This window comes from Homalodisca vitripennis, chromosome 2 (genome assembly GCF_021130785.1).
Source record: "Homalodisca vitripennis isolate AUS2020 chromosome 2, UT_GWSS_2.1, whole genome shotgun sequence".
In the NCBI taxonomy this organism is placed as follows: Eukaryota; Metazoa; Arthropoda; class Insecta; order Hemiptera; family Cicadellidae; genus Homalodisca; species Homalodisca vitripennis.
In genome coordinates, this window is record NC_060208.1 from 111,182,994 (window position 1) to 111,208,285 (window position 25,292).

Genomic DNA, 25,292 nt, shown 5'->3' on the forward strand with positions numbered 1-25,292 from the left:
AAAAATATGTCAACTAAACAGGTAATAGAATTTGAGAGATATTATCAACACTTTTCCACAGACATACTACACACTAAATACTACTACTACCAACGAATTCGCTATTGAGTGCACATGACTCTGGTGGTGTGTGATTGCGACGATTGCTACTGCTACTGCCGAAGTCCTGATACTCTGACGTTACAAGTCCCGACTGATACGCTTCATTCAATAAATATTAGCACGTGTTGAGCCTTATAATTATTGTTGTCATATGTGTATGCTGTAAATTTGCATTATTTTAATTTAAACATCAATGGCTAATGTTTTGTTTAAATATTAAGTACCTAATTAATTTATTATGTCTGGTTTAGGGGTTACGTTGGACAATATGGCACGTGATAGGAGGTCGGGAAACGATCAGAAATGCCCCCGGCCATCAGTGCGCGCTTTAGTACCTTCTGGCGAGGCATGAAAACCATCCCTGGAGATAGCACCTAAATTTAAGCTCAGATCATGTGAGCACTTCTTAACTTATTATATTTCTCAAATGAGCGTGTGCATTTACCTACTTATCTGGCTTAATAACAAATCGTAGATAGGGGCAGAGTGCCCTCCGTTCTCGCCGCTTCTTTTTTGGAGGCAGAAAACAAGAACCTATCATTATAATGACATGTAATTTTCACAGTACGTCTGTTCTTCCTAATAATTTCGTTTTTACGCCTCTGGCAAGAAAAGTTCTTCCAAAAATAGCAGCCTTCGGATAATCCCAAAGTATTGCTTTTGTTAGTGGTTTATTAATGATAGTTCGATACAGTATTTTAAAAAATTCATCGTTAACTCTTGAAGAAGCTTATGATCAGGCTCGCAGTTTTCAACTTGCCTGCGAACAATCGTTAATTTTCAATTAGATCTCCAACTTGTCATCAATAGTTTATCACCTGAAACATTTTCAGTCAAACTTAAAAATTAAGAGACTCCGAAACCAGAATTATCATTAATGCACTTTGTTACTTTTATACATTTTATAAGCACCCTCGTACAAAGTGCGCTGCTAGAAATAAAACTTGCAATGTTTGTGAAAAACAAGGAAATTTGTCTGAGGTATGTAGATTCTCTGATCAACGTAAAAGAAATAATAAACAGCTGAAAGGTCAAGTTATTGGGTGTATTAGAATAGCTGTACTAGCAAAAATCATTGCACCAGCTACAGTTAATGCCGAACCGGTTTTTGCTCTAAATGAAACGAGAAGTTCTTTAAGTTGTTTAAATGAGAGCGCGCAACAAAAATTAGGTTGACAATTTTTCCTTCAACTGGAACATCGTTGGCATTAATAAAAGTCACTTAAAAAAAATCACAGATGAGAGATTGATAGATCTAGCCTTACTCGAACATAAACATAGAATGAAAACACTTTTCTCTTGCTAAACTTCTGTTCTGATGTAATAATTGTGAAAAATATAATGAAGAAGCATGATAATATGGAATTTAGGTTTGGTGGCTAAAAAGGTCTACTGAGAGTTTGTAGTGTATCATCTTCAGCTGTTCCCCCTGCTTTATTATTTGCTAATATAAAAACCTGGCTTTTAACCTGTTGCTATGAAATCATAAAGTGATTTGGGAAGGGCCGTCCGAAGGGGGGGGGGCGAACGGGGCGGTCGCTCCGGGCGCTGCGGCCAAGGGGGCGCCGCGCCGCGGCTAGGAGGTGCCTTACTCATAGTCAATATTAAATTTGTAAAACAAAATTTCAACGATATTCTACTATATACATACAAACCCCCAATCCGGTGCCTTAATATTTGTTAAAAAGAACTTGGTTTGAACCATATACTTAAAAATACTGTTTATTTTTAGTAAGTTAAGTTTGGCAACACCGCGCGGCAAAAACAACTTAGACCATTTGGCAACACCGCACTCGCAACTCCAACTGTCACTGTCATTGCGTCTACACCCACACCGTATAGGTTAGGTTGCTAACTACTCTCGTGTGTTTAGTGTTTGTAGAGATTTAGAGCTGTGAAATTAAGCGAACGTGTACGTGAGAGGTGAGCTTCGTATTGTATTAGTACCTACATATACAAAAGCTACAGACATGTGGTAGTTAAATATGTGTTGGTTGTCATATGTATTGGTAATAATTATGTAAATGTTGTTTCGACCAAGGTACTATGTGCACTCTAGCTTGCATGTCTTAGCGTAGGCATAAAAACTACGCAACATGTAGACCAACAGATTTAAACATTATTTTTTAATTTCATTTTAAGTAAACAAGCATAATTTTTTGAAGAAGTTTCATTTTATTTCAGATTATTTAATTAAAATGTCTAAAAAACTATCAGGTGCTCAGAGACGAAAATTAACAAAAGACAGTGAATTAGCTCACAGTGCTCTTTTAAGTAAAGTACCCAAGTTGACAAAATTCTTCACAATAGCTGAGGGCACTACCCAACAACCTACTTCATCTTTACTCGCTACTTCAAATACCCAGGACTTCGACCATGAATGTGAACAAGACCTAATTTTAACTGAGGTAGAGGAGACTGCTGAAATACTGAAGGAGCAAACCAGTGACAAGCTTAAGAAGGGAACTGTTGAAATGTTAAACTACCAAAATAAAAATTTTTCAAATTACCCGTTAACTTGGCCTGAAAATTTAACTGTCAGAGAGAGAGATGAAATCATAACAAGGGGTGCTCCGTCATTTAAAAAAAGTAATGATGACTATCTACTAAACAGTGATAAGCGTCATTTTTCAAATGATTTTCAATATCGCCACGCAGAAAATGGCGAGAAAGTGAAAAGGCGGTGGTTAGTTTATTCTTGCTCTTCTGATGCAGTGTTCTGCTTTCCATGTCGTTTATTTGACAATAATCCACACTCAAGTTTTGGTAAAAAGCAAGGATTCAATAATTGGAAAAAATTTCATGAGCGAGCTTCATCTCACGAAACGTCATCTGAGCATTTTAAGTTTACCCAGCAATGGATTGAAGCTGAACGTAGAATCAACCAAAATGCAGCAATTGATACTGAGCTCAATATACAAAATACAAAAAGAAGCCGAGAGATGGCAAAACATACTAAGAAGAATTATTGCTATTATTATTTACTTAGCAGAACACAACTTGGCTTTTCATGGAAACTCAACAAAACCTTTTACAAAAAATAACGGAAACTTCCTTGGCCTTATCCAGTTACTAGGAGAGTTTGATCCGGTTATGATGGAACATTTAAGATGCATTGAAGAGAGTGAATATCGAGTTCAAATGTTAAGTGTCAATATTCAAAATGAGTTGATAAACTGTCTGGCAAAGGAGGTGAAAAACAATATAATCGAGAAAATAAAGCTGTCACGGTACTTCTCAGTTATGTTGGATTGTACGCCAGACGTAAGTCATAAGGAACAAACATCTCTCACCATTCGCTATGTTCACGAAGAAGAGGAGATCGATGGTGAAATTGTTATTGAAGAAAGTTTTATAGGCTACACGATTACTGAGGAGTAAACAGGGGAAGCATTGACTCAATTGTTAACAGAAGAGGTAGAGTTATGTGGTTTGGACATGAGTAACTGCCGCGGGCAAGGGTACGACAATGGCGCAAACATGGCAGGAGCTAAAAAAGGGGTCCAATCACGAATATCCTCAGAATATCCTTTAGCTGTATTTACACCCTGCGGATGCCACAGCCTCAACTTGGTTGTTGCAGATGGAGCCAGATCATCCGTCAAGTCTACTCTATTTTTTGGAATCCTTCAAAGGATTTACACTATTTTCGCATCATCTCCAAAACGTTGGTGCGTTGTCAGTGACCATGTTAAAGGTTTAACTTTGAAAAAGGTTTGTGAAACAAGATGGGAGGCTCGAATAAGTTCTGTATCTGCCGCTCGATACCAGTACAAAGACGTCCTTGACGCTCTTGTAGAACTGAGTGAAACTGTCAATGACCCTACAATCTCATCTGAAGCTAAGTCCCTCCAAATTCACATGGAAGACTTTTCATTTCTGGTTTGCCTTATTGTTTGGCACGATGTTTTGTTTGAGGTAAACTTGATAAGTAAAACCTTACAAGGTAAAAGCACTGATATTGCTTTAACATCAAATCTGCTGCAAAAAACTTTACAGTTCATAGATGATTTTCGTAAAGACGGTTTAAATGACTCAGTTTCAAAAGCCAAAGAGATTTGTAGTGAAATTGACGTGGAACCTTTGTTTAAAGAAAAACACCAAAGAAAAAAAAATAAGCTTTTTGATTATGAAAGTAAAAGTGACTACAAAGCAACCCCAGAAGAAGAATTTAAAAGAAACGTTTTCTACCCACTATTGGACATTATGCAGGCTTCCCTAAAAGAAAGGTTGATTCAGTTTTCAAACCACAACTTGAAATGGGGGTTCTTATACGACCTTAAACAACTCCCTCACGCAGAAGATTTGAAGGAATGTTGTGAAAATTTACAGAAACACCTATCGTTTGGGCAAACCTCTGACATAAGCGGAAAAGAACTTTATCAGGAACTCCTTCATGTCAAAACTATTGTGAATGAAGTAAGCCTAGCTAAGGCAACCCCATTACAAGTTTTAAAAGTGATTAAGAAGACAGACAGAAAGGACCTATACACAAACTTATGGATTGCACTTCGAATCCTTCTAACTATTCCCATATCTGTTGCCAGTTGTGAAAGTAAGCTTAAATTAATGAAAACCTACTTGCGTTCTTCAATGTCTCAGGAGAGACTGTCATCCCTTGCCATGCTGTCTATTGAAAATGAAGAATGTAAAGGCTGAAGTTAGAAGACGTTATCAAGAAGTTTGCTAGTGCAAAGGCCAGGAAGATTTCTTTTTTAAAATAAAACTATCTCTGTCAAAGGTAAATAATAGTTATGACATTAAGATTGAAATAGTTATGCATTGCGTTTATATCTGTTACTACTATTAATAGCCCTAAAGTTCCACAAAAGTATTGTATGCCAAAGAGCCAAAGTAATAATTTCTTTATATATATATGTATATAGGTCTATTCAATATTCTATTATCTATTCTAAAACATGTTTAAATGTACATATATTATAATATATTTGGTATTTTGTTACACACAGAAAACTGGAGTATTTATTTACATATAACAATTTCCAAAAATTCCTTATCACTTGGTATGGCTGTACTGACGAAATGTAATTTTTATGTGGGGGCCCCCAAGGCATAATTTGCCCCGGGCGCATTAAATACTGGGGACGGCCCTGGATTTGGGTGATATCAAGCTCACAGAAGAAAAAACTGCTCCATTGTTGAGGAAAGATGTAATCGAACCAAGTAACTCTCCATGGCGAGCGCAGGCACTGGTAGTCTCGAATGACAACTTTAGGAAACATATATTTATTGATTACGCACGCACAATCAATAGATTTATATTGTTATATGTAACAGAATTGAGTATACTGTGAATAAAGTTGCTAACTGTAGTTTAACACTAATGATCTACAGATTGCTGAACATAAGGTGGCCATTAAGATAGAAGATAACATTTACACTGCTTTTGAAGATGGACAGTTCTATCAATTCAAACGGATGCCATTTGGCATAACTAATGGTGTTACTGCATTTCAGAGAGTTATCGATACTACATAATTCCATAGGGAAATTTAAAAGACACGTGTTTATTTGGTTGTGTTGGATAAACCCAAAAATGAGAGTAGAATCAATCTGGACGAGAGATTTATGAACGTAGTACGGCAATAAAATCCTAATATAAATACTAAATCTTCTTTTCGTATAAGATCTATCAGTCTATTGGTGTAATTGATTACTAATAGATTAAACCAGACTTTAATCAGATGGAGGTTCTGAGAAACTGCCTCATCCCAAGGACTCTACTTCAATGAGAAGAACGTTATATATGTTTTCTCATTATGCATCTCTTATTCCTCCGTTTTCAAATAAAATAGCTCACTTTATCGGTTTAAAACGGATGCACCATAAAAAATTTGCTGCAACTTTATCCCAGCCTGTCAAACCAAGATTCTAACGTCTCCGTCCGTTGTTGGTGAGTATTCCCGATTTATTTTGTATTCCCTTTCAAAGATGTTTCATCGACAACAGTCTTAACTAGTTAAAAACAGATCTTCATTGTTTTTGGGATATCAGCTTGCATACATTACGACAGGGGAACATTTTTATATCTCATGAAGTAAACGAATTCTTGAAATTATTTGGGATAGCCACAAGTAGAACCACTGCATACAACTCTGCTGGAAGAGAGATATAATGGTATTTTGTGGAAGACAACCTAATTGGCCTTGAAAACTCTTTACAAGTTGTGTGCCTTGTGGCGCCAATCGGCACGACATCCAGGCTATATTTAAAGTTACATGTCGGCCGATCGGGGCACCAACTACGCAGTTGTAAGGGTACGGCGAAACACGTTTCCTACAACTAACATAACCTAGCGGCAAAGTCTTGAACTTGTGAACCAAAAGTCTTCTAGATATTAAAAAATTTCATTACAGCACCTTGTATAATAACTGCTTGGTAACAAAAGCTAAATAATGGTTTTTGTCGTTCCGATCATATATTTAGGTAGTGTAGTTTTCAACTATTTGATTGGGAAAGAAAAATAACAACATACAATGGTAAGTGTTTATTAAAATGTAATGAATGCATTTTATTACATAAAATATTATGTTTAGTCTAAAAACTCAAAAACATTTAATGAGCCTTGTTATAATGTCCACAGATGTTTTGAGAAATATTGTTAGTTTACATAATTTTGATTCCTAAATTACTAAGTTAAGATTAAAAACTAAACACTAAGGCCTACCACACACGGGTCGACCCGTTTGCCACCCAGAGTTGAGGAACTAGTTTTCAAACGCAACGAGTTTTGCACCAATATTAAAACCTGACTCCACACACGACGCGATGGGTGTGGGATCAGTTGGTGGCGAATGCCTCTGTCGCGAACATGCGTATAGTTGGTATTTATAGTAATGTTTACATTTCACATTTTTTACTTTAAAAATTATCAATAATTGAATAGTATTTGTCGATGACTTGAGTGTAACTTTATCGTTCATGTCAAGTACTAGTTGAGGATGTGGGAAGACATAATTGCATGTTTTCTACGTCGGAGACAACGAAGAATGCGCAAGAAAATATTGGTGTCACCCATATATAGAGAAAAAATGAAAGGTAAGCGTGGTGCTGTGTGGTTTTGCGTGGTGTTTTTTTTTTGTGTTGTTTATTTTTCGGTGATTTGCGTTTTGCATTTGTTGTTGTTTTTTTGCGTTATGGTTGAAGGTGTTCTGCATTTTTGTTTGCTGTTTTGTTTTTTTTTGTGGTGCTGGTTCTTGAGTAGTGTTAGCTTGTTGGTTTGTTTTTTGGCAGATTGCACGTTGGCATGCAGGGTTGTTTTGCTCTGGTTGCGTGTTGCTTTTGGTTTTTTTTTTTTTTTTCTTTTGTGTTTTTTGGCATTTTTCGTTAGTTTTTGCTGTTGATTGCATTGTTTATTTTGTGTGCTGGAGTGGTTGTGGGTCGTTTTTTTGTTGTGTGGTTGGTTCTTTGATTGGTTGTGTTCGTTTGCTGCAAATGCTTTGCATTTCTTGCATTTTTTGCTTTGTGCAGGATCTTTTCTCTGTTTTGGTGCAGGTTTGGTTTGGGTGTGCATTTTTTGTGTGCTGTGCTCTTGTTTGCATTTTTTTGTTTGCCCATTTTTATTGCTGTTTGGTGCATGGTTTTGTTTGGTTGCGGGGTTTTGGCCTGGGGTGTTTTGTTTTGGTTTGGTTGTTTGTTTGCTTTGGGGACCAGTTTGCATGTTTTTGTGTGGCCTTGTTTTTTGGCTCTTGATGTGCGGTGCTGTGGTGGGGCATGAGTTTTTTTTGCTGTGTTTTGTGTTTGTTTTTGTTTGTTTTTTATTTGCAATTTTGTATTTCTGGGCTTGTTTGCGTTGTTTTGTTAGTTGGTTGTTTGTGTGTGGCAGAGATGGTTCTTTGGTGTTTTTTGTGTTGTTTTTTTTGGCAGGTGGCATTTGTGTTTTTAGTTTTGGGCACCGATTTTGGTTCTTTTGCATGCGCGCTGTGTGGTTTCTGTTTGGGTTTGTGTGTTTGTTGTTTAGTTTTTTTTCTGGTGTGTTGCATTGTTTTTCGTGCACGCGCTGGCAGGTTGTTTTTTTGTTTGCGCAGTATTTTGTGTTTGTGCTGTTTTGCATGTTTTTTTTTTGCCAGACTATTCGTGAGCTTGAACAATTAAAAGGAGAAGTGGAGAAAGACAGACAGAAAGTTTATAGCTTTCTACAGAATGGCCAAAGCGCATATGTGGAAGTTTTGGTGACGCTGGTTTGTCCATTTATACATAAGGTTGGACACAAATATGAGGGGGAATGTTGTGACTGGCTGAAGAAACGAATACCATAACTCTAAGGTATGATTTATGGTGAAAATACAAAATTTGATTTCTCAGGTAATTATTCCGATTTTGCACATAGAACTGGTTGGCGTTCAATGGTCTGTGTAAATTGGTTTGTAAGTAATACCAGCGGATGTTGGCAGCGCACTAATTATTGACTGCCTGACTGGTCGGAGAGATTAGTGACATGCTGGAATGTGGCGACGCTGGGTGTGACATCTGATGTGCCTGCTATTCATCAATAAGAAGGTAAAACTTTGCGTATTAAATTGGTTTGATTTGTGAATCACTGAGTTCTTCCAACTTCTGGTAACAAGCTAAGAAGGAACATTTTCAAGCTAGCTTTCTTTTCTTGTTATATCGTTTGCGGTGCTAGTACTTATTTTCAAAGTCGTGCTGTTTTTGCCTTAAAATATGAGCAAAACATTTGATCTGCTTCGCACAGCGTCTTATTTTTCTTCTGAGGTTAGGCGTTTTTTACTTTCATTCGGAATGGCGATGGCTGTGAGTGTTATGAGGTTGTATTGGTATGATTGGGGTGACCGGGGAAGCATTTTCCTGTACTATAGACGGCGATTGCGGTTGATTCAATTGAAGGATCATTCCTTCTGGAAAATATCAATCATATTTGTGATTCCAATAAAGAGGTTTTTACCGGTGTCGTCCGGTATTTACGTCGCTACAGTAGGGAACCTCTGGTAAATTTTCCGGTAGAAGGAGGAGTGGATGTTCTTACAAACGGCGAAACAAAACTGCATGGCCCTCTGCCAGGTAGTAGCCTTTTCTTAGCGGCCCCAGGATCCCGAGGTGAAGGTTTGATTTTGTTCGCATGAATTACCTGTCCGGAGATTACGCCACTTGTCTTTGCATTCCCGCAGCTGAAAAAGAAAAAAAAAAATGGAATAGCAAAAACTTGAATCGGTTGGCCGAATGTAAGTTGTAGTATAAAGTAGAAATGCACAAATTATTGTACGTGTGATAAGATACACTAACGTATTTATATATAAATTTTATGATAACCCGTCAGTAATTTGCTTGTTACATTCAAGCGTTTTGTTACAGGTATTTGGCCAGGATGTTCATTTGTCGCCTCTCTCTTTATAGTTTGCAAGAGGCGTGAGTACAGTTGGGAGTCATTAGTAAAGAAAACCACGACAAATCATTTGGGAATGCATAGCAAGAAACTTACATGCCGGTACAATAGGTGACCAATGGAAAAAGTAATTTGCCGAACGTTTTGAGAACATTGTGGTGTGGGGAACTTACCAAATTGCCTTGGGGCGTTAGACGGAAAGCATATCCGCATTGAGAAATTATTCCAAATACTGGTTCAGAAAATTGTACTATTAAAAGTTTCAATTCAATAATCTTACTCGGATGATGTGATGCTGATGGTGCTTTCACTATGATTTTTAGAACCAGGATATCCTGGACGAATAGTGATGGTGGAGGTTGTTTACAAGGTTCTCAGTCTGCCATGCGATACTGGCTCAACCATGGTTGCTTTTTTCAAACTCCGCCAACCCCACCCCATTGCGATTAGACGACATTATCAAAGACCCCAGTCCCTTTATACTTCTTGGCAGATGAAGCGTTTCCACTAGCACGCAATGTAATGAGACCATTACATGGGGGAAAATCATCAATGATGTTTAAAAGAATATTTAACTACAGATTAAAGCGAGGAAGAAAAATCTATTGAATGCCCCGTTTGGTATGGTGACTGAAAAGTTCTCGTGCTAGTGTTAAATGGTCCCATAAGATTGTCGCAATGCAGAAACAGTAATCGACATCGGTTTTTAAAAGCCGCTTGATATCCTACACAAATTCGTACGTAAAAAGAGGAAGGTATCGAACTATAGCGCCGGCTACAGTGGTGGAGAATGGGAAGGAAATAGCTGAAGGACCATGCCCAGACAGCATCCAATCACTGAACGGATCTTCGGGCAGTTACTGTGCGACATTATTTTGGCAAGTTTACTTCATTTCTCCTCAAGCATCTCTGCCTGGCAGTGGGAAAAAAAAGACTATAGAAATAAATCATTCTTCCAAGTTGATGTGAAACATCATTGATGCAAGATGTCGGTTTAGCAAGCCTAAAATGACCTCAAGTGTAAACTGTCAAAAAAACATACTTCAAATAAAACTTTGTACATTAAATTATAACTATATTTTTGTTACTGACTTATTATTAATTTCTTTTTCATTTCAAAATTATAATACAATTATCGATGGATAAACGATAGGTCTTGTGATAATCAACACTAAACATTTTTGCTTATTTTGAACTTGAAAAACCATCGATCGTTTGGTGGCTTACTTCACAACGGACATCCTGCAACATATCTCGGCTATTCATTTACCTGTCAATTCATTGCTGAACGCCTAATCGCGTGCCAAGCCTTGATTGGGGGGGTGGGGGTGGTGCGGGTGGGGGAGGCTTTTTGGTTTGGGCGGTTGTTTTTGTAGTTTTTTGTGTTTGTGTGTTGGAGAAATGGTGTGGTTTGTTACGTTTGCTTCTGTTTTTAATAATGAGTGTTCATTTTTTTTGCATTTGTTTTGGTTTGTTCTTGTTTTTTTCTCTTTTTTTTTGTTTTTTTCTCTTTTTATTTTATCTTTTCAGGTTTCTTCTTGTTTTTTGTTTGTGTTTTTACTTTTTTTTCAGTTTTTTTTTTTTTTTTTCTTTTATTCTTTTTTTTTTTTTTTTTTCTTTTTGTTTTTTTTTTTTTATTTTGTCAGTTTCTTTTTCTCAGTTATATCCTTGTCTAGAATATCCTGGGTAAGTTGTAATTATACAAAACAATTCATACTTTTCGACTCTGCATACAAGTTTTAAAATCAACTCTTGATCACCAATCTTGCACTCACAAACACGTGGAAACTATGCAACGCAAACTGTTTTGGGTGACAAGAAAATACTGGTGCATGCGACCAGTCGGCAAGACTATCTTGATTTCAAACTGGTCGCAGTTTAGTCCAGCCGAGTGTTGATCCCACTACAGCACACGTCCAAGGTCAACAAACAGTTGCGTCTGCAACCGATGTGAAACTATAGTCGCAAACGGTCGACCAGTCGTGTGGTAGGCCTAATGAAGTAGGCCTACAAAATTGTGAAGCAACTAATTAGTCTGGGTCTATTATTTGTAAATATTTTTGAAGCGCTGTTTACACAGATAGGGTTGATTAGGACACTTGGTACAGAAGCTAGTAACCCGCCATATTCTTAGCAAATTCTTGCGTTCTTCTGAGCAGACAGTCAAGAATAGCACATCTTACACCCTTCTCTCAATCGCCTCTTATTCTGTCCCACTCCAATAAAGACATTAGATTCTTTTAGACAGTTATGTCCTGTCCGCTTTACTATTGGTACAGGATCCAGTTGCACCAATTCTTCAAAAAATCATAACAGCTAATAAATGACTTTAAAATAACTATTAATTTTTATTGGTCAGACCCAACCACAAGATATGTTGAGGAAAGGCTACATGCAGCCCTTACTGTGTTTTGAGTCTAGACTTACGCCTATTTTTTGTACACTATATCTAGGAAGTTCGGTTTGAAAAATTTTTCACTGAGCAATTGTTAAATTTTGTTGCATTATTATGCAAGCAAATGTACAACAAATATAACATTTTACAATTTTTTTTGCTTTAAACAATAATAGACTTTGCATTCATTTGGGGATTGTGTGCCAGAAATTGTGTTTGGTTCAGTGGTACAATTTATTGCTGACTGAAAAAATATTCTTTAGTTTTAAATTTGTATAATCTTTTAAGATATTTCCCCTCAAGACAGAATAAGTAGAAAAACACATTTGATCACTTCATGAATACATATGAACAGATATTTAAAATAGAACAATTAGGAACTTGTGTAGTCAAATCCAAGCAAAGACGGTTGAAGATTGAGACACAGTTATGTTTTTATTCATTTATGCTTAAGGAAATTCTATTTTTACCTAAATATAATTGAAGGAAATTACATTTTAAAATGATTCTTTGAATGAGGAAATAAAATTGTGAATATATACACGTGACTCTCTTACGTAATCTTTAATGTACACACAGTAAAATGTTTATCTTCAACAGTATTACTTAGGTTTGATTTATGTGTTAAGTAACTTCATTCTTGATCAGAGGTCTCTCACAGTTACTGAGGTTCATACTAATGAGAGCCCTTATGTGGGTGATGCAATTGGTCATCATTTTGCAAAGTAAAAGTACTTTTGCAGCATCTCAAGAAAGGAATATGTTTGCTAAACAATTTCTTAGATCATATATGAATACAGAACTGTTAGTAGTGTTCTGAATTTCTAATGAATATTGATATACAAATGAGGCATTATAGTTATGTTTGTAGCAATTAGTATCCAAGTTAAGTTTGATCTTGGCCTTAGCAAATTTTTAAATTCTTTAACAGATTTTATTATGATATGCAAATGTAAACAATCTATATATAAATAAACATAACTACTATATGTTTTACAAGCTCAATTTACAAAAATTGAATTGAATTGTATTTTTTCAAATTCAGCACAAACCTTCTGTTTTGAACTATTTTATATGTTTCATGTTTGTTTATTGGTAAAATTTGGCTAGTTTAAAGGAATAGTACGGTTTTATTAAAAATTATTGCAGATTTTGAAAATATTTGATTTGTTTACCATTTATTAAAAAAAAAAACCAGTTTAGTCCATTAACCTAAGTGCCTTTTTAGCCATAAAATGTTTCAGGAAAATATAAATTGAGTTTTAAATTGATAAAAAGTAATTAATTGTGATCAATACACTAAGAAATACAGTAAGTAATAGATTCAATATGGCCTTATTTTGAAAATTCACTTAAGAGCCGGATGTACTAATGGACATCTTGATTTTAGTCCCATAAGAACAATGTTACACTTTACTTTTACAATCTTAATTTTTATTGTAGAATAATTATGGGAAATGCATGGTTTTGAAAATATGATTAATACACATTAAAGGGCTTTTTAATTTTTCAATATTTTCATTGGTCAATCAGTAAAATGTTTCAAATTTTACAAAACATCATCGTTTAAAAATTAAAAATGTATATACTTTACTAGAGAGAAAAGCTTTTTAATATGTTTAAAATAAGATATTGCCAATAATTGTATGACCAAATATAAGGCCTTAAAAAAGTTTAAAGTGTAACATCGTTCTTATGGGGCCTACTCAAAGTTAGCTTCTCCGTTAGAGCGATAATAAAATACTGACTTCATAAACTGCTGCTTTCTAAATTCTTGCAGCAAGAAGAGAATCTTCACTACTTGAAGACACTCAAGGACCATACGGTGTAAGAGACATGATCAGTGAGGGTAAAAACACTCTGCAATTCAATACCATATATATTTCGTTTGTCATATTTGTTACAAAAATCTTCAAGACTAGAACCGCCTGAAGGTCATAGGATTCTTTAAATGAGGTCAATGTTGAGCAGGGGACTATTGTAAGTAGATATCATTAATGCTATTAATAACTGTTAAGAATTTAATAAAAGAAAACTATTCTAAATTGTTATAAATGTTTAATAATATAATCTTATCAATTTAATGGACATCTCAAGCAATGTAAATATTGTAATTAATAATGATCTAATACATAATTTTTTCACCATTCCTACCAACCACCACTATGGAGTAAAACTAATGAATAAAACGCAATAAGGTTTTAGACCCACTAAAATTGTGATTGTAGTATCACTGTTGCTTACAGCTCAGTTGATTTGCAACCTCTAATGGGATTACTCTGTGCAATGAGCATGTTTCTCTTTCTCCCCTTTTTTGGGTGTATTATAAAATATTACTCAAATACAGCCTCCCCTCTCGTTTATGAAATATCAGTGTATTTAAAAATTTAATTTGTTTCTCCTCATCTGTACAGAAGATATAGTCAAATGCGTGAGCCTGCTGTGCTGCGAAGTCCATTGCAATTCACTTTTGTTCGTTATGTTTCCATCTTTGACAGATCATATCTCTATTCAATGTTATTACAGCCACTTCACACTGAAGACAACCTGTTTCCATCAATGGACTACAGCCTAGGAATGTCAAAGACATCTCTCAAGCCTCCTCTTCCACTGAATTCTACTTGGTTTGGTGAAATTTAAATTGTGTACTCTATACAGCTGGTCTCTGGTAGTATACTTAACAGACCATATAACCTGACCTCATTTCAAGTTTTTCTAAATAAAAATGTAAAATCTGTAATTTATCCACCCTTTATATTTGTTTGGACCATAAGACAAGTGCAACAGACAAAACAAAAGTAAATATAAAACGTTGACTGCGGTAGATGCACTATTTCTGAATGCAGGGAACATTACAGTTGAGAGTGTGGTCATAGATCCCGCATCTTAGCTGTGACCAATCAAAGATATGCTGTGGCAACAGTCCATTTGCCTAATAGATTTTACCTCACATACATGTTAATCTTTAAACCTAGGTGCTCCAAACAAATATGAGCTAATCAAATGCTATGTAAATAAAGAGACTACAATACCAACATTTTTGTAAGAAATCGGTTCTAGAGGGCTAAAACAAAGATAATTAATTAATCAAGCTATACTTTTAAAACATACCGCATTCTTTTTCTTCTTATAAGAATTTTTATCTTGTATTGGCAAACTAGAAAATAAATTGTTTAAATTTGTTATAAATCCACAATTATATTATTTATGTACAAACATGCACAGAAATGCATCACCTATATACCTTAAAGCGTTTAAATATTTTTATTGATATAAAAAATATATAATAATTATTCTTCCTATTGTTAATGGCTATTATTCTTATTTATTTTAGTAAATAATAATAATAGTACAAATTTGGAATTTCTAATGATTTAGTAATTTGGTGAACTGTAAGCTATTGTAAATTGATATATTGTATTAGCTAATGTTAATCTCACATTCGATAATTTTATATTCAATAAGAACAACAAATGTAAGGTGATCTGGCAACAGTGATGGAGCACTGTGCACTATCAACTGGGTCCCAACTCAGTCTATTTCCTACAATTAGGAAGACAAGTTCACTCAGTACTAACCTGCACTGAAGATTAAGCAGCAGAGCAAGTAAGAAGTGTACTAGACATTTCCCTGTACAACTATTTTTTGTTTGACCAAAAATCATACTCTAGGTCCTGCTTTTGTTAACTACAGTTCCCTAAATATGAGATCATCTATACTATACATGTTTGAAATTAATCGAAAACAAAAATGGTACTGAGCCATACCTTGTATGGGATCAAACAGGATATAGCAAATTTGTTAAAACATTGGATGTGCAGTTGTTTGTAAAAACTGATTTTAATTCTGAATGTATATTTGTATAATTTGCATAACAAGTGTTTGAACATCGGTGGAAACTATATAAAAAAATAGTTTAAGATTTGGGCTTTCATGTACGAGTAAAAATACAATTGTGCTGAAAAAAATTGATTTACTTGTTTTTTTTTTTAAACGGTACTTACTTTCTGAACACGCCTCATATTTGTAACAGAAATACATACATATTTTTTTAATTAAGAGAATGACAGAGAAGGTAAAAGCAAGCACTAGCTCAATTTTCATGAACTTTAATAAACAAGGAGGAACATAAGAAAATTACAAGTATTGTTTATGGTTTATTGACAAACCATGACAATTGTACAGCATTGGAAGTCAAAGAATATAAATACAGAAACTGATGTGAGCAGACTTATTCGACTTCATATAATTATTAAATAGCTTAGAAATAAATATTTCACAAATATAACAACTATGTACAAAGGATGAAAATAAGAAATGACCTAAAAATCCACCCGAATACCATTTTACCAGATTACAATTTTGTACTTGCATTAATTAATATGTGAATGTTTGAATGCGGAACTTCGTTTTATATTATATCTTATAAAACAAAATCATTCATCACGGTAACAATACATATATATAAATATATATTAACAAATATTCATCTTGTGTTCGATGTTAAGACAAGATTTCCACAGCCTTAGTGAAGCAAGTATGTCGAGGTAGTTAGAAAACTGCAAGAATTTCCTCTTGGATGCTGTTCGACCGAGTCACGTTGGGGCCCATACTTCTCACCGCACTCGTCAGCGACTCGTACTTGCTCATCTCATGCTGCTTCTCTGCGTGATACTGTTCACAGAAATCCTGAAAAAATACATACAACATTTAACCCTTCAAAACCTGCTACAGTGAAGTTGGATTTAAATTACGGCTTGTGTCTAGAATAGATATGTACCAGTAAATATTGCTGTGGGGAAACATTATATATAAGGAGATATAGTAAACATCTCAACAAATGGAAATCTAAGATCCGTTACCATAGACATTTTAGTAAAATTTGGGTTCACATAATGAATTCTGAGGTTATTAGTCTCAACATTTCTGACAGTATGCATGTTATATATCCAATATAATATATGTATAAAACCAATATCACCTATGTATTGGTGTACTTATGACACAAATTTCAATAATATTTTAACGTTTGTGAACTAAATTGAACTAAATAGTTGTTTTACCAAACAAATTGACTCTTTTAATCCTGTAGCATCTGATCTGATACACATCCTTAAAAATTTCAACAATTAATTAACATCAAAATGAAATGATAAATGTCTATTTTGAGACAGAGTAAGACAAACAGCATTTGAATTGATTAAATACAGTACTGGAATGTTTATAGAATGAATTAGACCAGATGATGTATTGTTGAAAAATGCAAAATTGACGAAATGAGATGAAAAGAACTGACATGAGAAAATACAACATTATTTCATAATTCAGTAAAGGATATAAACACGATTGACAACCTTTTTCAAAAATTTAATGCTAAACAATCCTTAGCACTTCCAGTATTCAGAATCAGCTTATGTAAGAATGCAGTATACCAGGTTGACCAACCCATACTTGGAAAAAGAGTTTTTCTGGTGGTTTAACAAATTAAATAATTCTAAAATCTGTTTTTTGGATTAAATAAATAGTATTCCTATGATAAAGGATTACTGTATTTAACTTCTGAAGCCCACATATCCTTATTTTACAGGTTAAATTAAATACAGAACTCAGCAACTTTGTTATGCTTTGGTATGTTTTTATATAGGAAGTCAACATTGCAGGTTTAACTTTTTCCTGGCTAATCACAAAATATACAATATACAAAACAAGTGAACATGTACCAAACTATATGAATAGATCATGTTGTAAATGTGTAGTTCTCAAAGAGGAAATTACAAAAATATTTGATACAATATGGTCTCTAGAGAGTATAATTGGGATGTTGGAAAGATAAACCTGAATAAAAAAGATACTGTACATAAAAGAACAGGGAATCCCAACTTCTTGCATTGCTTCCCTCTCCTAAATGGTGTGCAGCAACCCACTTCTGATGTTGAAAAATGGCTGAAAGTGCCTTCTCATCATTCCACTAAACCAGATAACTCTCATAACTCAGGTGCAAAGTTCTTATCAAATTATCCGTTTGATGTACTGTCTGATGTTTCTGTAGAAGAGATGTCTGATGAGAGTTAATGTATCATTTAATCTATAAATATTAATACCACTAAATCAAAAGACCATCAGACAAAGCACAGTGGGTTGAATTTACTGAGCAATTGCAATATCCTGAACTGAGATTAATTGCATGATAAAAATCAAGTCAGACTGGGGCCACGCTTCAATTTCTTTGTTGGTGATCTAATGATGAAATGTCTGTATTTATACACATGTGAGAATGCAGGTTTTATGATGACTGTTAAAATTCATGTTTTTAATGTTAAAAATTATTTGTACAATTTAAATGGCAGTAAAAATAACAAATTTCTTTATTCCTACTTCCCAATGTTTTAGATTATAGAACTTTATTGAAGTTTATCAGCAAACTGACCGTTACCTTCATCTCACAACACCTAGACTGATATACAGTATAGCTTACCTTGAGCCTGTTTCCGAGGAACACAGCACGATCCCTCCTCTTGATCATGAACTCTGTGGGCAACAGCCATCTGTGTTCATGGCACTCCTCCGCTGTCGGTCGTTTGCTGGTAACAGAATCATCATCAACTGTTTGGAAATTTGAGAGGATACACAGGCATGATATTCCAATGATAAAAACAGAGATAATAACTCACATTCTTAAAACTAGTTGGTCTATGACTTCATTAACCTCCACATTCTTTCTCGATTTCTACCTAATTCACCAACCTCTATCAATATTTTCTTAGTTTTGTTTTGTTCGAGAACCGTTTTAATATTTATCATCTATCAAAGTGTAATATAACTGAGTAAGCTTGAAGATGAAGGTATTGGTTATTCAATTTATAACTATACAGGTGTAATGAAATAAAAGTTTTAAGTATTGGTTTTGTGGGCATTACATTTTGTTATAGTTACATAACTAATTTACTTATTAGTGATTTTAATACAAATATAGTTACAAATCTTTTATTGGGTGCTTTAATTAGGGGGAATTCTAATTTGTGAGTTGCAATTCACACTGAAAAATTTGCATTCTCAACTAATCCCAACATACAAGAGAGCATCAGAATCCTCACGATACTTAAGGTATACAATGTACAAGTTCATGACCACTTTCTAACTTATTGGATATCATCAAGTTAGTTCAATTATTAGAATGTCGTCCTAGATAAACTGAAGTTCAAAAAAGTTGTATACTACCTCAGGCAATACGTTTGTAATAATATAAACAATATCTGAACCAATAAAAGACAATGAAACAACTTTGTAATCTCATGCCACTTGAGGTGTCATTTGCCAGGAGTTCCTATTAAAAAAGTTTGAACTACCTGCAAAATGCCCCATTCTGGGAGGGGGGATAGTCAAACATTTTCTTACGTCGAAAACTTCCTCAGTTGGTCATATAAACATCCCCCAAAATAAATTACTCCTTCTCTGTTACATATACAGTGGAGTCCCGCTAATCCGAACACGTGTAATCCGAACATCGGTTAATCCGAACAGGTCCAGGAGGAATTATTTATAACGATAATGAACAGTTATAGGAACTAATTACTTAAAAAATGAAAATGGGTGCATCATTTCGTACATAAACAAAGAAAACTTTAATTAAATAGACATACAGTATTTTATTAAGACAAATTGTGTACGGTACAGTACATAAATAATGAAGTTAAATACAGTACCAAATTGAAACTTATAGGTTAAGTATGAGTTAAATTACTGTATTAAGAAGTGAAATCAAACAAAAATTGGACGTACAGTACTGATATTATTATTGAGTACAATATTAATTGTTAAAAGACATAAATTCAGTTATTGTCTTCTGTCGCATTGAAGAGAGTCTATTGGATGACTCACATTGCTTAACAATAGAACTCTCACACTAAATACGGTAAATGTGCTTAGTATTCGCAAACACGTTTATTTGTCAAGAAATACAATGCAACAGTCAGAAAACATGTTTTAATAAACAATGTTGATAATTCTATAACAAAATATACCCATTCTCAAGTTTAAAACCGTATTTTTCTGTAATTCTGGCTAATCCGAACAATCACATAATCCGAATAGGGCTCGGTCCCAATTAGGTCGGATTAACGGGACTCTACTGTAGAATGTTTTGAATATTGTCTCAGATTTTATATTAATTATTATAGTTAATGTTTTACGAGTGTTTTTCTACTTCCTTGGAGAGAACAACACCAACAAATAAATAAACTACTTGTAAATGTAACAATATTGTTGTTACTATAGTAAAATACATTTAAAAGTTCATTCTAAATTCTAAATTGTCTATAAACACCATTTAAGGTTCTATCCCTCTTTGAACTGAAATTAGAAAAAAACATCTGTGCTTAAAAGAAGTGAGAATTCCTTAAATCTGCAGTGGCGAATATTCAAAGTGTAAACAAATAACGTATGCACTTCTTCTACCTCTACGAGAAGTGCTGAAATCTGCAGCGAAGAACATCCAATATATCAACAAAAGTACGTCCGCACTTCTACCTCTACGAGAAGTGCTGAAATCTACAGCGAAGAATATCCAATATATCAACAAAAGTAAGTCCGCACTTCTACCTCTATGAGAATTGCTGAAATCTACAGCAAAGAACATCCAATATATCAACAAAACTATGTCCTCACTTCTACCTCTACAAGAAGTGCTGAAATCTGCAGTGAAGAACATCCAATATATGAACAAAAGTACGTCTGCACTTCTACCTCAACGAGAAGTGCTGAAATCTACAGCGAAGAACATCTAGTATATCACTTAAATTGTCTGTGAGTTGTCTCAATCTTGTATATGACATAAGATTGAGGGGTGGTGGAGGGTAGATTCTTTAACTGATATTGTAAAAATTATGTTTGAATATAAATTAGTAATAACATTAAGGTATTATTTATATTTATTTTCCCAAACTTGTATCTTAAAAAAAAAAAAAAAAAAAAAAAAAAAAAAAAAAAAAAAAAACGCTTGTTAAATTCACAGTAATGGTATGTTTGACAGCAATTATTTTTAATGACTTGAATATTAACGCGTAAAATTAAATAGAAAGAACTTAAAACTAAATTTATTTTTTTATTACTAGAATAACTTCTAGATTAATATGCCCGAAAACGAGCTGTTTTGGATTTATTAGCTACAAGTTGTAGTTCAAAAGTTATATTCATATTTTGTTAATTGTATTAGAGGGTCATAGCATCGAAAAAGGAAATAAATAGCACTCTTAAACAAAAACAACACATGTTTTTTTACTTAGCCGTAGAAGTCTTCAACCACCTCAGAAAAATAATTTCCTATGCACAATCTCGATAGTTCGATACACTATAAGCTCGAACTCTATTCCAGGCAACGGTACCTTCTCATAATGACTGATCTATAAAGCACACACCACAAGATGTTTTGTTGAAAAATCGATAATCGTTACTAAGTTTCTTTTCCTTTTTTAATTGCATTGTTTACATGTTAAGAACAAATCTGCTTGTAGTTTATGAGAACAACAAGAATTAAAATTCTTTCCTTTTCTTGATATACAGCCTCAATTTTTATGAAAATAACATAAGGTTATTACGATTAATTAGCAAAATCTTCCTGTACTCAGGGGAATTTTGTTGATAATTGTGTCACTTTAGAAGAATCAATGGCTGGCTGCAGACTTTAATAATTATGGTTAAGACAAATTGCAATAATAATTAATATATGATTGCACTAAGTCCTAAAAGGACCTTTGAGCTTGCTTCAGGAGTGACAGGATATTCAGGATGATTAAGCTTGGGGTTAGGGGCCAGTTCTGTTCCAGCGTATCCAGTCAAAGAAGGCCGGAGACAGCACTCCTTAATAACCATTCCAGCAACAGCCTTTAACACAAAGGGAGTTCCACCCATTCCAACAATCAGCCTCTGTAGTAGACTATACCTATCGATTCATCCTTCCACCCCAACATCTCAACATTTGTGGTTAGTGATGTGCCACTCCTGGTCATCCATAGGATTTCTCAGATATGAGTTAAACATCCACTTTGCTGAACATAATGTACAGTAGGTTCAGCTGGAAGGTATTAACCATCTAAAAACGTACTCTCCAGGGGTTGTCTTAATAGTTACGATATATACAAACCAAGCAATAAAGTAAAATGAGCCAACAAATTAAACAAGCTCTAATATAGGTTTTGAAACTATAAGATGCGTTATAAAAGATCGGTTATATTTTTAAAACTTCAATCCTATGCATATCGGTCTGTCGTACAAACTAACAACACTGAATTCGAAGACTAAATGGCAAAATGATAATTATGAAAGTTATCTTTTAAACTACATACAATTTTGTAGAATAATCTTCAACAAAATGTTATTCTAAATAAGTTAAAATACGAGTATAACAGAAACCAAAATGTTAGGATGACATACATGAAATGTTACATTACATGATCCTTATGATGTGTCATTAAAGTGGACCTTTTAAATGCTTTTACCCAAAACTATGACTGAACACATTTTTGTTTTCCTTTATTTGTTTGGATTATAGAAATTTTTAATGCTTTAGAGTAAAATTACAAAGAGCTTCTTAGAACTTCTTAGCTAACAACACATTAGTAGTACATGATTGTCTTAGCTTCTTATGACTGTAGTATAAAACGTATTAGCAAAAATACATTTTAATTTGAAGTAAGGTTTCAAATATATTTATTTAAACAAAAGTGCAATATTTGTAGTCATTTAAAAGTATAGAACTTTAATAATCTGGATCTGTACAGGATCGTCATACGAAGCCTTTCAAGGTTGGTAGTAAATTTATTGAGTTGAATTTAATTTAACTAATTAATATAAACTACAAAACTATCACTAAACCAATTTGTGAAATCCTGGATTGTGTTTAAATTGTGTAAATAAACAATATTCTGTATGATAAAGTTTAACAGGAACTCAGACGCTTTGTGGTAAATTACAGCTTGCACATTATGCTAATTTAAATGTCTTGTATCACTGAACTATGGCAAATATCCGAAAAGTGCTGTTATTCTCTGGAATCTGTGGTTTTAAACATGTAGAGGATGAAAATAAAACTAATAACCTCCACTTATATGAAGTACTGAAAGTAATGTCACCCATTTTACCTAAGGAGGCCCAAAATATTTACATTCAACATCTGTTCGGAGATGTTACAAGTACTAGGCAACTAAATAGGGAAATTAGACTCCCACTGTCATTGAATCATAAGTTACATTTTTTGCCAGTTTTATTTAATTGGTGTGGAAGACACAAAGTCGAAGTTTCATTATTTGCCATTCTTTTTATTTCTTGCCTCTAGTATATACCAGTGCGATACCTCCAGACTCCAATACAACAAAAGATTAATGATATTGAAGTTTGTTCCTCACTTTGGTACTTTGTTGAAGTGTATATAAGCTAAAAGTTGTAAAAAATATAATGTCCGCCCTGAATATGTTCGTCATTGAAGTTATTATACATTTTTAATGTTAGGAGAAATGATTTAAATAGCGTTAGAGCGGCCTGCATAGAATGTGTGGCAGTAGGCTAAAGAATATGGCATTGTCTTCCTATTGATTTAAATTTTCTCTTATTGCACCTCAAGAAACAAGGAGTGAGCACTTGATGAACATGGAGATCCAACACATACTCCAACATGTGCATATTTGGAGGTCTACTCAACTGCTAACTTATACAGAAAGACAAATTTCTCACAAATAATATCTACAGTAGTACTCACTGTGGATGCCTCTTGAAGACAAGCATGATGAATCTCGTTGCCTCTTGCGTCAGCTCCTTGAAAAGGTGCTCAAAACGGAATCGTACAAAATTGATATTCTGCCGTGTCTCGTCCTTGTTGGCTCCTCGGAATGGTGAGACACCGGAGAGGAGTACATACGTCAGAACTCCGACTGACCAAATATCTGTCTGGGGGTAGGCTGACTCCTCATTGAGTACTTCCGGGGCTATTGGACAGACCAGAGCAATTCATGTTTTTATAAGAGCCTGAAGCACATTTTGCTGTCAAAAATAAAACTTATATTTGTGAACACATTTTCTTTCACAACTACAGTTATCTAAAGTCTGGTAGTTGTTGAAAAACCGTTCTACCATTTACGACATTACCAATCCGAGTTTCTTGAGTAGATCATTGTACCAAAGTAAATTAACTATTTAGTTTGTTCATTTTGTTCAAATCCCTCATTTTGTACTCTTGTTACAAATTTGTAAAAAAAAACAATTTTTCACGTTAACATTAGTTTTGCTTTGTCAAATATTGCAACACCACCCCTGAGGAATGATAAAGTAATTTTATAGATAGAATCTCATTTTGTACTGTTTTGCTAACTAATTTGTCTGCTATAATAATGGGAAAAAATGTAATACTAATTTTGAACAGCAGTATGCATACATTCGCTGTAGGAAAATAGCTCTGAAGTGAAGCATTTAATGACTTATTTTGATAGGAAAAAAGTCATTACTGGGTTTTACCATTATAATAACTCTCGAGATGGATAAAACGTTGTACAGGTATAACAGGAATTGTGAGTATTTAGGTTTCATTTACACCAAAACATTAATAATTTCAAACAAATATATTTGGATATAATTGGAAAAAAATGGCAAAAAACACTTTTTACTCACTATTTTCTTGAGAAGTTACACTCTAGAAAACTGAACTATTGAAATCGAATATGAAATTGAATTTGATCTAAAATAGTATTCTTATAAAACAGATTAAAGATCATATTTGGCTAAAGATAAAGTGAAAGTAAACATAAAGGATGCTTTTTAGGAATAACTTGTGAATGCATTTAAAAGTGATTGAGTTAAAAAAATAACACTACCATCAATTTTATAGGCAAATGTTAACTGTGGCATTCCATAAATGATAAACTTTTCAAAAACCATGTTCATAATTTTATAAATAGATAAATTTGTTTAATTTTGTAATAAAATGTTTATAAATCCAAACATACTATTTGTTTCATGATATTCATAAAACGTATTTCTATAAAAATTGTACTTCAAAATCAATTAAATTATTTTAGATCAGAATGAATTTCAATCGATTGATGGTAAATTTAAACTTCTTCATTTTTAGTTCTGTATTTAAATTCAAAATCTACTGTACATCTCTCAAAATAAAATGTTTGACACTTTGTGAAAACGTTGCAGCAAAACTCACAAAGAATGAGAATCACATTCTAGAATGTTGTTGGTGTGAATATATACGTAGGTCATATCTGAACAAATTTTGCTCACTATAAGTCATCTGTAGGGGCATATTTTAAATTGCTGCAAATTTCTATTACCTATTATTAAACTATTATAGAGATAAAACCCATTTCCTTAATTTTATCCCTTATAACATGTACTCGAAGTTTTATCATACTTAAAATGTAATAAAATTCAATAGTT

General features: G+C 33.8%; 1 protein-coding gene across 4 annotated transcripts in view; it reads right to left on the bottom strand.

The window, feature by feature from the left end:
- Window positions 1-15,954: 15,954 nt before the first annotated feature.
- Window positions 15,955-25,292, bottom strand: part of LOC124354601 (obscurin) — a 103,253-nt gene continuing 93,915 nt past the window's right edge. For all 4 annotated transcript variants that reach the window (XM_046805186.1, XM_046805185.1, XM_046805184.1 and 1 more), the window contains 3 exons: window positions 23,611-23,836; window positions 18,337-18,442; window positions 15,955-16,550 (listed from right to left, as the gene is read on the bottom strand). In XM_046805186.1, coding sequence (XP_046661142.1) covers window positions 16,413-16,550; window positions 18,337-18,442; window positions 23,611-23,836 — 470 coding nt within the window. In that variant the 3' untranslated portion in view covers window positions 15,955-16,412. The remainder of the gene's footprint in view (window positions 16,551-18,336; window positions 18,443-23,610; window positions 23,837-25,292) is intronic.